The 14,341-nt window shown below is 36.6% G+C and overlaps 1 protein-coding gene across 1 annotated transcript in view; it reads right to left on the reverse strand.

Moving 5' to 3' along the window:
- Positions 1-14,341, reverse strand: part of MLIP (muscular LMNA interacting protein) — a 275,449-nt gene that overhangs the window by 89,075 nt on the left and 172,033 nt on the right. Inside the window, exons 6-8 of the mRNA XM_061146051.1 lie at positions 8,509-8,571; positions 8,341-8,424; positions 8,164-8,223 (exon numbers count right to left, since the gene is read on the reverse strand). Coding sequence (XP_061002034.1) covers positions 8,164-8,223; positions 8,341-8,424; positions 8,509-8,571 — 207 coding nt within the window. The remainder of the gene's footprint in view (positions 1-8,163; positions 8,224-8,340; positions 8,425-8,508; positions 8,572-14,341) is intronic.

Consider the following 14,341-nt stretch of genomic DNA (forward strand, 5'->3'; position numbering starts at 1 on the left):
GGTAATTATACCTCAATGAACCTGACTTTTAAAACAGAATTATATAAGCTACAACAAAGAACTAAAGACTGAAGAATAGAATAGATACTGAACAAATTCTTGAACTAGAATATCAGATCAAGGCATCTTCTTGGAAGAATTAGGAAACAAGAAATAGAAAAAAAATATGTAAAGATTAAGACATGGGATATAGAAACAAAAGTGACAAAATCATATAGTGAGAGCCCTAGTAAGAAAGAGACATTTGAAAAAATAATGACTAAAAATATCCTAAATGTAAGGGCAGGAAAAGACTGAAAACTTCAGATGAAAGGCCGAAGAGAAGATCAACTCAGATACATAAAAGAAAACACACACACACTTAGACACATAATAGGAAAAGTCAGTAACATCATAAAGACAAAACTCTAAAAGATTACAGAGCTGCTCTGTAAATGATCACTCTGTAGTAGCAGAGTACATATCATGCTGACAAAATATTTCACAAGTTATGTTGTTGACAAGAAAGAATCTGGGCCAAAAATCTGTTGAGAAAAGGGGACCTATAATTTTATATCTGGCAAAGCTATAATTTAAAAGAAAGGGTAAAATAATGCTAATCTCTGGAACACAGGCAATAGAATCAATACAAAAACACTTACTGAACACACTTTTCAGCAGGAGTTAAAAAAAAGAAAAATAAATCCAGGAAAAATCTATGAATCTTTCAGAAATCAGCATCTAAATAAAGATTAAGTATCTAAATAAAGAATAAATCAAGAAAAATATCACCATTAAAATTCAAATACAGAGGTCCAAAAGATACTAACAAACTGTGTGTGTGTGTATATTTGTACATATATAGAGCTCTTGGTTATAACTGGAAAGTGGAAAATGCTGTGGTATTTAATTTTGGAAAAATACACTTGTAAGTCTGAAAATTGATAGGAAAATAAGCACAATTATTGCTTTTAATAATTTACATGTAATTATGAACAGTAACAAAAATGCAAACTGAAATTTTCTTCATTTTCAAACCAATAAATGTCAAAATATCCAAAAGAAAACATTTTAAGTAGAAAATATGAAATAAGATAGCAGGAACTCATCCTAATATAAGAAGAATTACAATAATTGTTAATGGCTTAAGGTCCCAGATCAACAGAATTCCAGATCAAATATAAAAGTGATATCCAGAAAAATGCTGTCTTGAAGAAAACAAGAGCCTACAAAAGATAAAAAGTAATAGAAAATAGTAAAATAAAAAAATAACAAAGTATATATCTAGGAAAACATGGAGGAAAAACTACATATACATTATGCTTATCAGGTCACTGTTTTCATACAAGACTAAAAAGAATAGCCTATGTTGTTGTCTATGTCTATGTGTTGTCCTAAATGTGAAAAAAATTCAAAGAAGGGATATATTTACACATGTTGTACATTCACCTTGTCACATAGTAGGAACTAACACATCATTATAAAGCAACTATACTCTAAAAAATTAATTAAATTTAATTTAGAAAATAAAAAAGAAGGGACTTTCAAAAATAAAAGAAGGTGTACACAAAATTAAATTTAAAAAAGAAGAAGTGGGCTTGGTTTAAAATTTTCTTGTCTGGTTGTTTTCTTTTTTCCTGGATGGTTCCAGAAAAAAATATATGATTTTTATGCGTGTCAAAAGTAGGGAAAACCACTAGACTATTCAGGTATGACCTAAATCAAATCCCTAACGATTATACAGTGGAAGTAAGAAAAAGATTTAAGGGACTAGATCTGATAGACAGAGTGCCTGATGAACTATGGATGGAGGTTCGTGACATTGTACAGGAGGCAGGCAGCAAGCCTATCCTTAAGGAAAACAAATGCAAAAAAGCAAAACGGCTGTCTGAGGAGGCCTTACAAATAGCTGAGAAAAGAAAAGAAGCCAAAAGCAAAGGAGAAAAGGAAAGATATACCCATTTGAATACAGTTCCAAAGAATAGCAAGAAGAGATAAGAAAGCCTTCCTTAGTGATCGGTGCAAAGAAATAGACGAAAACAATAGAATGGGAAAGACTAGAGATCTCTTCAAGAAAATTAGAGATACCAAGGGAACATTTCATGCGAAGATGGGCTCAATAAAGGACAGAAATGGTGTGGACCTAACAGAAGCAGAAGATATTAAGAAACGGGAGCTAGAATACATAGAAGAACTATAAAAAAAAAGAGATCTTCATGACCCAGATAATCACGATGGTGTGATCACTCACCTAGAGCCAGACATCCTGGAGTGTGAAGTCAAGCAGGTCTTAGGAAGCATCACCACAAACAAAGTTAGTAGAGGTGATGGAATTTCAGCACAGTTATTTCAAATCCTAAAAGATGATGCTGTGAAAGTGCTGCACTCAATATGTCAGCAAATTTGGAAAACTCAGCAGTGGACACGGGACTGGAAAAGGTCAGTTTTCATTTCAATCCCTAAGAAAGGCAATGCCAAAGAATGCTCAAACTACCACACAGCTGCAGTCATCTCACACGCTAGTAAAGTAAAGCTCAAAATTCTCCAAGTCATGTTTCAGGCATACGTGAACCATAAACTTCCAGATGTTCAAGATGGTTTTAGAAAAGGCAGAGAAACCAGAGATCAAATTGCCAACATCCGCCAGATCATTGAAAAAGGAAGAGAGTTCCAGAAAATTATAGATGTTTTTGACTATGCCAAAGCCTTTGACTGTGTGTATCACAATAAACTGTGGAAAATTCTGAAAGAGATGGGAATATCAGACCAGCTGACCTGCCTCTTGAGAAACTTGTAGGCAGGTCAGGAAGTAACAGAACTGGACATGGAACAACAGACTGGTTCCAAATAGGAAAAGGAGTACGTCAAGGCTGTATATTGTCACCCTGCTTATTTAACTTATATGCAGAGTACATCATGAGAAACGCTGTGCTGGATGAAGCACAAGTTGTGGTCAAGATTGCTGGGAGAAATATCAATAACCTCAGATATGCAGATGACACCACCCTTATGGCAGAGAGTGAAGAAGAGCTAAAGAGCCTCTTGATGAAAGTGAAAGAGGAGAGTGAAAAAGTTGGCTTAAAGCTCAACATTCAGAAAACTAAGATCATGGCATCCGGTCCCATCACTTCATGGCAAATAGATGGAGAAACAGTGGAAACAGTGGCAGACTTTATTTTGGGGGCTCCCAAATCACTGCAGATGTGATTGCAGCCATGAAATTAAAAGACGCTTATTCCTTGGAAGAAAACTTATGACCAACTTAGACAGCATATTAAAAAGCCAACAAAAGTCTGTCTAGTCAAGGCTATGATTTTTCAAGTAGTCATGTATGGATGTGAGAGTTGGACTAGAAAAAGCTGAGTGCTGAAGAATTGATGCTTTTGAACTGTGGTGTTGGAGAAGACTCTTGAGAGTCCCTTGGACTGCAAGGAGATCCAACCAGTCCATCCTAAAGGAGATCAGTCCTGAATGTTCATTGGAAGGACTGATGCTGAAGCTGAAACTCCAATACTTTGACCACCTGATGCGAAAAGTTGACTCATTTGAAAAGGCCCTGATGCTGGGAAAGATTGAAGGCGAGAGAAGGGGATGACAGAGAATGAGATGGTTGGATAGCATCACCGACTCAATGGACATGAGTTTGAGTAAACTCCAGGAGTTGGTGATGGACAGGGAGGCCTGGCGTGCTGCAGCACGTGGGGTCGCAAAGAGTCGGACACGACTGAGTGACTGAACTGCCTGAAAAAAATTAAAAATAAATTAAAAGAAGAAAAGAATAGCCTTAAGTGCAAAAGGTCTGTATATGCTGGTAAAGGCTAGAAAAATAGCAAAGGTAAGAAAGAACAACACATAAGCAACAACAGTATAGTTTCAAAATCACAGTCAAACTTAATGAGCCCTGCTGAAGCCTTATTTATTCTTCCTTCTTGGCAGCTGTCACCACGTTCACACTCTCTTGCACGCTCTGCTCTTGTAGCTTTCATGCTGCCACACTGCCCTGACTTTGCTCTCAGGGTGGACTTCCATCCTCCTTGACTGGACCTGCCCTGATTCCTTCCTGGGATCTTCATACAGGGTGCCCACAACATCCAAATATTAGTCACCCCCTCCCCAGCCCTCCTACCGTTGCCAGATACACAGGCTTAAGGCCCGCTTGACACATACCTCAAATTTATCCTGTCCAGACAAACATAGCCTCTTCATCTTCCACGTTATATCTTCTTGTCTACACTCAATGCAGAGACCAGGAGCTCTTCCGAGATTCTCCTCTGCTTCTCTACACACACCCAAACCCAAGCAAGCCTGCAAGATCTCTTTCACAGCCAGTTCTTCTCTGCACCCCTGCACCCACTCCATCCAGACCACCATCACTGCCCCTCCCAGCCTCGGTAGCCTCCTTACAGCAGCCATCAGGATCTTCCTCAGTGGCTTCCTACTATTCCCCCCATGGTTTTATATCTTCACATTTTCCCTTGGAACTCAAACTTCATGCCATGGCATGTGAGCATCCTCACCAGCCCTGCCCCTGTCTTCTCACCTCATTTCCCACTGTTCACCCCGGGCTTACCACACTGCAACCACATGGGCCTTCGTCACACACACACTGAGCTCCTTCCTGCCAGAACATCTGCAAATACTTACTCCTCTTCCTGAAATTTATCATCCCTGATCTTTATATGACTGGCTTCTTTCCATCTTGGTCTCAGTTTGAATCCTACTTGCAGACTGCTATATCCAAAGTACACCCCTCAGAGTGGAGAAAATAGAACCCTCTTGCACTGTTGGGGGGAGTGTAAATTGGTGCATTCACTATGGAGAACATTACAGAGATTCCTTAAAAAACTAACAGTAGAGCTACCATATGACCCTGCAATCCACTCCTGAGCATATATCCAGAGAAAATTCGAGTTTGAAAAAATACATACACCCAACGTTCATTGCAGCACTATTTACAATAGTCAAGACATGAAAGCAGCCTAAATGTCCATTGACAGAGAAATGGATAAAGAAATGTGGTATGTATATACAATAAATATGCCATAAAAAATAATGAAATAATGCCATTTGCAACAACATGGCTGGACCTAGCAATTATAATATTAAATGAAGCAAGTCAGACAAAGACAAATACCATATGATATCATTTATAAGTAGCATATTATAAAAAAGATACAAATGAATTTATTTACAAAACAGAAGCAGATCCACAGACAGAAAACAAATTTGTGGGTACTAAAGGGGAAAGTGGGTGAGGAGGGGTACATTAGGAGATTAGAATTAACATATACACACTCCTATTAATATATATCAAATAGATAAAAATAAGGTTCTACTGTATAATACCAATATAATACTACTATACTCAATATTTTATAACACGTATAAGGAAAAAGAATCTGAAAAAGAATATTTGTGCATATTATACACAAATGTATATATATTTATATAAATATATATATACATATATTAACTAAACCACTGTGCTATAACCTGAAAAACTAACACAACATTGCAAATCAATTGTATTTCAACTAAGAAAACAACTAAGTACACCTGTCAAGTTACTCTGCCTCACTCTCCTTTATCACCTTGGTGCCTCACAGTGCCAAGCCCATCACTAATAAATATTTGCTAAATAAAATAACTGCCTTAAATTCAATGGCCCATAATAATGTAGTTTTAACTTATAAGCATTAAATATTTGCTAAATAAACAAATAATATAGATGATTATTCACATTATTTCTTAAACCCTATTCCTGTTACATTTAATGTAATATGGCATATTTTTAAGTTTAACAAATGAAAAGGAAAAAAATACCTAAAATTTATTCAGTAACTCTGGCAAATCAAAACTTTCCATCTTTAGATTAAAAGACATAAAGAATATACAACAAAATAGATTACAGATAGAGAAGGTATAACTATTTGCAGGTCCTCTCTACAAAACTATAAATCTTCATACTGACAATGATTAATCACCTGGCTTCAATGTCATTATTAAAGGATATTTGTCTGTAATGTTCTAATTGAAAGTCAGGAATACTCTTTTAATTATAGGCAATTCTATACATTTAAAATCTACTTTAAACATGACACTGTAAGTCAACAATACTCTAATAAAAAATTTTAAATAAATGTAATCTATTTTATATATATATATATATATATATATATATATATATATATAATTCCAATTTTGAAAAAGAATAGGCAAAAAAGCATTTATACTAATTCCAAGGGACAAAATAAGACTGGCCTAAAAAGCTAACAATTAACAATCCATTATTGTTAATTAAAATAACAATCAATACAAGAAAAACCACAATCATTTTAAAATTTGGATAAGTGGATCTATACAAAGTATGCAAACAAAAAATTTGGAGAAATGTAATATTTTATCCCAATGAATGAAAATGGATATAAGAAGGAAATATTTAAATATTTACTAATAACAATTAATGTTGTAAGTAAGTAAAGTCGCTCAGTCGTGTCTGACTCTTTGTGACCCCATGGACTGTAGCCTACCAGGTTCCTTGTCCGTGGGATTTTCCAGGCAAGAGTACTGGAGTGGGTTGCCATTTCCTTCTCCAGGGGATCTTCCAGTCCTCAAATAATATAAAATATCTAGGATTCAGTCTCTCTGAATCAAAGAACAAGGAAATAAATTTAGTCAACCAAAAGAAAAGAATTCCAGAAATAAAGACGTTCCTTGGAAGAAAAGCTATGGCCAACCTAGATAGCATATTTAAAAGCAGAGACATTACTTTGCCAACAAAGGACCATCTAGTCAAAGCTATGGCTTTTCCAATAGCCATGTACAGATGTGAGAGCTGGACCATAAAGAAGGCTGAGTGTTGAAGAATTAATGCTTTTGAACTGTGGTGTTGCAGAAGACTCTTGAGCATCCCTTGGACACAAGGAGACCAAACCAGTCAATCCTAAAGGAAATCAGTCCCAAATATTCATTGAGGGACTGATGCTGAAGCTGAAGCTCCAATACTTTGGCCACCTGATGTGAAGAACTGACTCATTGAAAAAGACCCTGAAGCTGGGAAAGATTGAAGGCAGGAGAAGGGTATGACAGAGGATGAGATGGTTGGATGGCATCACCAACTTGATGGACATGACTTTGAGCAAGCTGAGGGGATTGGTGAAGGACAGGGAGGCCTGGCATGTTGCAGTCCATGGGGTTGCAAAGAGACAGATCTGACAGAGCGACTGAACTGAACTGAAAGCTCTTAGACTAATGAAAGTTCTTACCTCATTTTCCATTTCTTCAAAGTCTAAGGGCTGTGAATTACATAAGGACTGAAGCTATGGTTTCTGATTAGAATAAGCCACACACTCTACATGCAGTTCCATATTTGAAATGTCAACATATGACAACATAGCCTCATATTTTGGCTTCCAAACTGTTTTGGATGTAACCTACAGGTAGAAACAGATTTTACTGCAGCCTGTACATACAAGCCTATACCTCTACATGTAAACAAATTGAAAGAAATATCAACAATAGCTACCCACTCATTGGAATAATAGAGTCTGATGGACGGTTTACCTTCTTACTGTCATATTTTAAAAATAATCCTCAGCACATTATCCTTTTAAAGTTTATTTCTAATTTATTTTTTGGCTGTTTTGGGTCTTCACTGCTGCATGTGGGCTTTCTCTAGTTGCAGCGAGCGGGAGCTACTCTCTGGTTGCGGCACTTGGTCTTCTCATTGTGCCGGCTTCTTCTGTTGCAAAACACAGGCTCTAGGCACACAGTCTCAGCAGTTGTGGCTTGTGGGCCCTAGAACACACCGCCTTCAGTAGTTGAGCACGCCAGCTTATCAGCTGTGTCTCCTGAGCCGCAAAGCATGAGTTCAGTGCTTGTGGCACAGGGGCTTAGTTATTCCACAGCAGATGGAATCCTTCCACATCAGAGATTAAACCTGTGTCCCTTGCACTGGCGGGCAATTCTTATCCACTGCACCACCAGGGAGCTCTCTTACTATCCTATTTTTAAAATGCTGTTTGCTAATAACAAACAAAAAACAAACAAACAAACAAAAAAATACAATGCTGGTTTCTATCCACTAATTCCCCAGATCACTATTGGGCCTTGACCTTTATTTTAAAAATAATTACCCTAGTAACTGTTATGGTTGAGTAAATTATATTAAATATATATACATACTTTGATTGTGTCAGAACCCAACAAAGTCTGTAGGGAACTTGAAGGAGAATCAGAAGAATGCTAGGAAAAAAAAAAAAAAAAGGACAAGCTTAGGATGCATCCAGCCTCATCAAGCAGAGGGAAATGAAGTGAAGCGAAGCAAAGGTTTGAATTGCATGGTCTAGTCTAAGGCATTACCATAGACAAGGAGTCCTGTAAGACCTTATCAATGGTAGCATAGAGCTCCTCAGTTTGCTGCCTGAGCTGTGCAGGGGAACACAACTGGAAGAAGTGAAATCAGGCACTGGGTTAGCAGAGAGTTTCGGGATTGTATTTCAAAAGCAGGGGTGGATCTGAAGCCATTACCTCCAGAGGTAGGTCTAAGGTGTCCTTGGAAATGCTGTCCGTCTTGACTGGTTCGTCTAGTGCCTAGTGATAATAAATGAAATGGTTCTCTCGTGAGGTTTTTAGTCAAATATACAGATAGTAAAGTCTGAATTCAAAGAAAGTTTTGGATGTCTCAATGTTTCCAAGAATAATCATCTTTGAATCATTTTATGAGCTGCTGTCTGACATGGAGGCATTGCCCACAAATGTCCACCTTCTGCTATGGAAATAGTACCTCCAGTATAAGAAAGCTCGTAGCTCCTGTGGGCACAAGCCCCATTGGTGCCCCACTGGCTTTTCAAGGTAAACATTTGAGGGGCTTTTCCCTTAGGTGGGAACCTTAAAGACTGGGACATTCGATGTCCAGCCTAATATCTAACGGAGGAGCTGGGAGCTGGAGTTGCCCCCCAATTGTTTGACACTGTACCAGGGGCAGAGTTAATGGCAAGAGTGTATCTCAGCCTTTCCTGCCAGGTTTGATGTGGGTATTTTCTTATTAATCTGAAATGTTGGAGTCACTCAGCTGGGTTCTGGATTTCTCTTGGAGGGAATTTCTCCACGTGCAGTTTGCACATTCAGCATATCACTGGGAGGAGAGGAGTTCAGAAGCCATCCACACTGCCATCTTGGTCCCTCTCCATCATGTCTAATATTTGTGTTTACCTGCTTTTTTCTTAATCAAATTCCAGGTAGGATTATCCATTTCTAATCTCTTAATTGGACTAATTTTTGGCTTTGACCTTTGGCACACTCATTCCATTTCAGTCATTTCTGCTTATGACTCATTATTTACTTCTTTCTATAGTCTTTGGATTTATCCTTTTTTCCCCTCAAAGAATCCTTTTTGTGGCATTCTGCAAGTTGTGATATGTATATGATCACTATTATACAATGCTAAACATATTTTTTTAATATTTCCATTAAGTTTCCTTAGACTTATGAGTTACTTAAAAGTAGTTTTTCTATCTAATTTTTAGGAATATAAGTTTTTTATCCAATTTTTAAATTACTACTTATTTAGTTAGAACCAAAGAATTTCTTCAAGATAGTAGTTTCTTATGTGGTTTGAGATGTATGGTATAAGACATGGTAAGTTTTATGTAAATATTCCATAATATCTATTCTCTAATTATTGACTGCAGGGTTCTATCTGTACATGCATGTATCCATCAGATCAAAATTTTTCACTGTCTTTTTCAAATCATGTTTAGCTTTATTGCATTCTTATGCATGCCTATTAACAACTGAAATCATAAAATATGACATAATTGTTAATTTCTCCTTGAGATCTTAGAACTTTTGCTCAATGTAGTTTGAAGTCATTTTATTAGCTACCTTCATAATTAGAAGCATACCTTCTTCATGAATTAAATATCTGTATTTATGAAGCGTCTCTCCATATAACAGTACTTTGGGTCTTAATCTCTATTTTGCCTGATACAATCAAATGTATTTATTAGTACTTTTTGCTATATCATTGCCTTTTTATTTCCAACTCTCTGCATCCAAGCATTAAAAATCAGTGTTTTTTATAAATGTCTGGAATTCATTTCTTAATCTGATCTAATAACATGTATCTTTTAATATAAGCTAACATTTATTATCATTTGTTTCTAAAATATATTTGTTTTACCTTTGTCTCGCTTTTTCTATTTAATTTTTATTCAGATTTTGAATTGTTTAATTGATTAAATTTAATAAATTTAATTTACTGTAATTTATTTTTTCCCTGCACTAATTTGGATATCATGCTAGACAAGGCTTAGATTCACCAAATTACTTCATTTTCTCAGGCAAGGATATACATTTCCTTGAACTCAAGAATTTAGGGCTTGTGACTGACTTTTCCTAAATGATGTGAGCAAAGGTGATGCATAACTTCTGATGAAAGTCACTTAAGGGTGGATATGACTTTTCATCATTCTCTCTTTCTTCTTCAGATAGCTGAAAACATGAGGTAGAAAGAGACTACATCACTGAGCCATGTTGTATCACCAAGATGAGCTGTACCCCATTGTGATGCGGGAGAAAATAAATATTTACTGTATTAAACTAACTCCCTTATTTCAATAACACAAAAGAAATTGTCTAGAAGCTATTTTTTCAAAATCCATTCCTTTACATTAAATAAAACACTAGCTATGGTCACCTAATAGAAATGCTTGAGCTTTCCTTTCTCCTACCATAAAAAATGTATCTCTTTTCTTTTCCTCCTCCTCCATCCTTCCTACTTAAAATTAATTATGCATAATAGATAGCAGGGAACAGAAAATTTCATAGAGACCACTCCTTGTTGTTGCTCAGAAAATTTCATTTTTCCTTGACATGGTGGTCTAACCACTTCCTATTTACCCCGTGGGCTGGGGTGAGGGAGGGGAAGGGGTTCCCACTCCACAGTGATAGGGCCCCTGAGTACACGACCCTGGGCAGGTGAAATCAAGCCCAGTGCAATACTCAGAGGTGGGCATGGCCCAGGGAAGCGAGTGTGTGTTCCATCTGGGCCACAGGAAAGCCGTGCTCAGGGAAGAGTGAACAAGCAGGGGCTGTGGGAGGCAGGCTTTGTAGGATCGAGTGAGATGGCCCTGGTTCCTTAGAAGGCTATGGTCACCTTGACTGAACAGTACGCACTGCACCTGGTCGGTTTGATAGGGAGGGTTGGGGGACCATGTCTGGAGAAGCGGAATGGGGAAGAGAGCTTGTAATTAAGCTATCTGAGGCCCTCCCAGTTCTACTAGATGCCAAGCACATAATATTGGGCCTTATTTTAGGCTATAAACCACACATGGCTTCTATGATAATAATTATAAAAAAGAGAAAAGTCAGAAATTAATGATCAGAATTAGGAACAAACTCCTTAGGACAGAAGTCTGGTCCAGCCCTTCCTTGCCTCTCCACCAACACCTTCTACCCAATCCTCCCTTGCCTGCTGCTCTTTAACCACAAGGGACTTGGGTTTTTGAACTTGTGTTAACCTTCCAATCACACGTCATTAACTCTGCCTAGATGGACCTTTCCTCCACCGTCAGCTCACTTAGAATTCCTACTCACCCTGAAGATCTTAATCTAAGTCCTTTATAATGATTTTTGGCATTTGAACCAGGCAAAGTCTTTCACTCCATCCTTGAGATACCACATCATTCCACACATGACTTAAACATACTGTATCATCATTATTCTTCGACTGTACCTCTATCCTACTGGACCACTTCTCCTACTACAGTTATGTAACTGTGGTATTTATAGCCTCAGGATACAGCACATGACATGTCCTCAGTAAAGATATTTAGGATGAACTGGAAGGGTAAACTGACAAATAAATGGAGTTAAACGAACCGTAGAAAGAATATGATTTCAATATGCCTCAGTAAAATGCTCTAGAGAAGGAGGTTGAACTCTGAATATTTTAAATAATAAATAACTTATTTTCCCACATTTCAATTAAATTTGTTTACCATCAAAGATCCGAGTATGTGATCAGTTTAATATAATGAGCAAATATTTTTTCAGCCAAAATCAAATAGGGTTATTATCCTGGTTACTTCGTAGGAACTTACTAAGTAAACACATCCTTTATTATTCAACTTAAAACACTGATGTTTACTCAAGGAATAAAAAAACTATCTACTCAGAATGCTTGGAAAATTCAGGAGGATAACTAGCATTATTAATATATCAGCAATGCTGAAACCTTGAAATGAAGACAATATTCAAATTGCATTAAAATTTGGAGGGGGGATTATTTTGAGTTTAAATAGCCTTGAAATTTTTTATTGACAAGGAGTTCTCTGTCAAGTATATCATTTTGATCCACTCCTGCTAGCAGACTTTTTTTTTCCCTCTGTGGTACAAAATGTATTAAAAGAAAATACATTAAATCTCTATCAACATGAAGTGTGACCATAGATTGCTTTTTGACAACTTAGCAGGACTGTATTGATGTTTCTTATTCATTTTAAGTGGAGGTCTCTCAGAATATTCTCCAGTAAAAGGTTTTATAAAAACATATATTTTCTAACAAATTGGAAGATAGCCAAGCAAGGCATAAAGGGAACATATTTTGAATCCTATTTTTAAAGATTCTTAAGTAATGGTTAGAAGTATTCTGATTAAAAGTTGTTATATTTTGCTCTGCACAACCAACTTTGGGGCCCAGACTATGTCTCTTTTCTTGACTTTTAGAAAAAAACAGTTTCTGAATTCAGTATGATTTTCTAATTAAGGGCCAAGAACCAAGAACACCATTGAAAATCAAAGTCTGCATGAGATATGCCTATACATTGTAATAGGTGTTCCTCATCCAAAAGGAGCAGCTCTCATGGAACTGCAATCCTTGTTAAGTAAGATACGTTAAATCAGCAGACTGATTAGAACCTGTTCTCTTTAGAAATAGGATTAAGTGCTAAAAATCCAAAAACAGTAAGTAGAATTAGAAAGTAAATTGTTTTTAAACAAAAAATTATCTAAAAGGACTGGTAAACTTTTTGTGATGCCACGACTTTCTAACTGGATTGGATTTCAAAAATGTCATGGATAAGTACTGTATTTTAATACTGATAAAATTAACCTCCCAAAAAACAATTCAGGCAGAACCCAAATGTTGCTATACTTAGTTAACCTGAGCAGGAATTTGGTAGAAAAATCCTCTAACCATAAAAATTTGCTTGATTTTCAGTCATTAATACAAAACCATTTGTAAGACTGGAGATATTCTCAGGCAAATAAATCTCATTTTGATTCTCTAGTCAGAGAATAGCTTTCAGACCTGAAGAAAGGGGGAAAATGTACACTGTAAGCCAAAGGGGTTTCCATTATAAAAGTACAGCTTCTTTAAAGATCTAAGAATATTTATCAGTAGATTATTTTCATGTGATTGGTTTAAAAATTTCAAGAATTGAGGAAATTTACTTGGTGTTTTTAATCCCAAGATCTTTGGAGGGTTAAACATCTGTTCCTCGCACACAGAAGGATTGGATTTTTGGCAAATCATTAGGCTAGTTTCAAACCCATTCAATCAAGGCCCAATGGCAAAGCCTCTGGACTTTTTCTTCATTTAATCAAGGATATCGGAATGATGTTTCTGATTTCCAGCCAGCACCTCCTCCACTGTAATTCACCTCCTCTCTTTCAGTAACTCAAGGAACTGTGCTGGTCTGTAAACCCTCATTCACTCAAGTCTTGTCAGAACTAAGCCATTTCCAATTCCCTTTAACTGTTCCTCATTAAAAAAATAAAATAAAACAACTTTTGCTGTTCTAATTTAATGAATATTTAAACATATTTTTAGCAAGTAATAAAAAAATTATCCAAAACCATCATCTCTTGCTAAATATTTCTCATTAGCTAATTGACATCACTGTTGCATGCTCAGTAGGGAAAAGCCAGGGGTGATAGATCCCACTTGAGGTCCATTTCAGCAACTTACTAGCCCTGCTGCTTTTGGAAATGCAGTTGACATCCTGGAGCATCAAAATCCTTACAAAGTTGTGAAGATAGTAAGGCATTTAGCTCAGTGTCTGATACACTAAAGGACTCAATATGGCGGCTGTCATGGTATTCTTTAAAAGGCGCCAAGTCTAAAACCAACTTACTTTCCCTGTAACAGAAGGCCCTTTATATCATTTCCATGGACTTAGAGTTAATGAGACTTATTCTACCCCAAAGGAAGACTCCTAACTGCCATACACCAGGTATTTTTATTTTTATAATCCTATGAGCAAAAATTTGGCTTAAAATCCTGTGAAATAAAATTGGAAATTTTAGAGACCTACCTGGGTACAAACTGAATTAATTCATTCAATGAATGCTTAACAAA

The sequence above is a fragment of the Dama dama genome, chromosome 7 (assembly GCF_033118175.1).
Source record: "Dama dama isolate Ldn47 chromosome 7, ASM3311817v1, whole genome shotgun sequence".
Classification (NCBI taxonomy): Eukaryota; Metazoa; Chordata; class Mammalia; order Artiodactyla; family Cervidae; genus Dama; species Dama dama.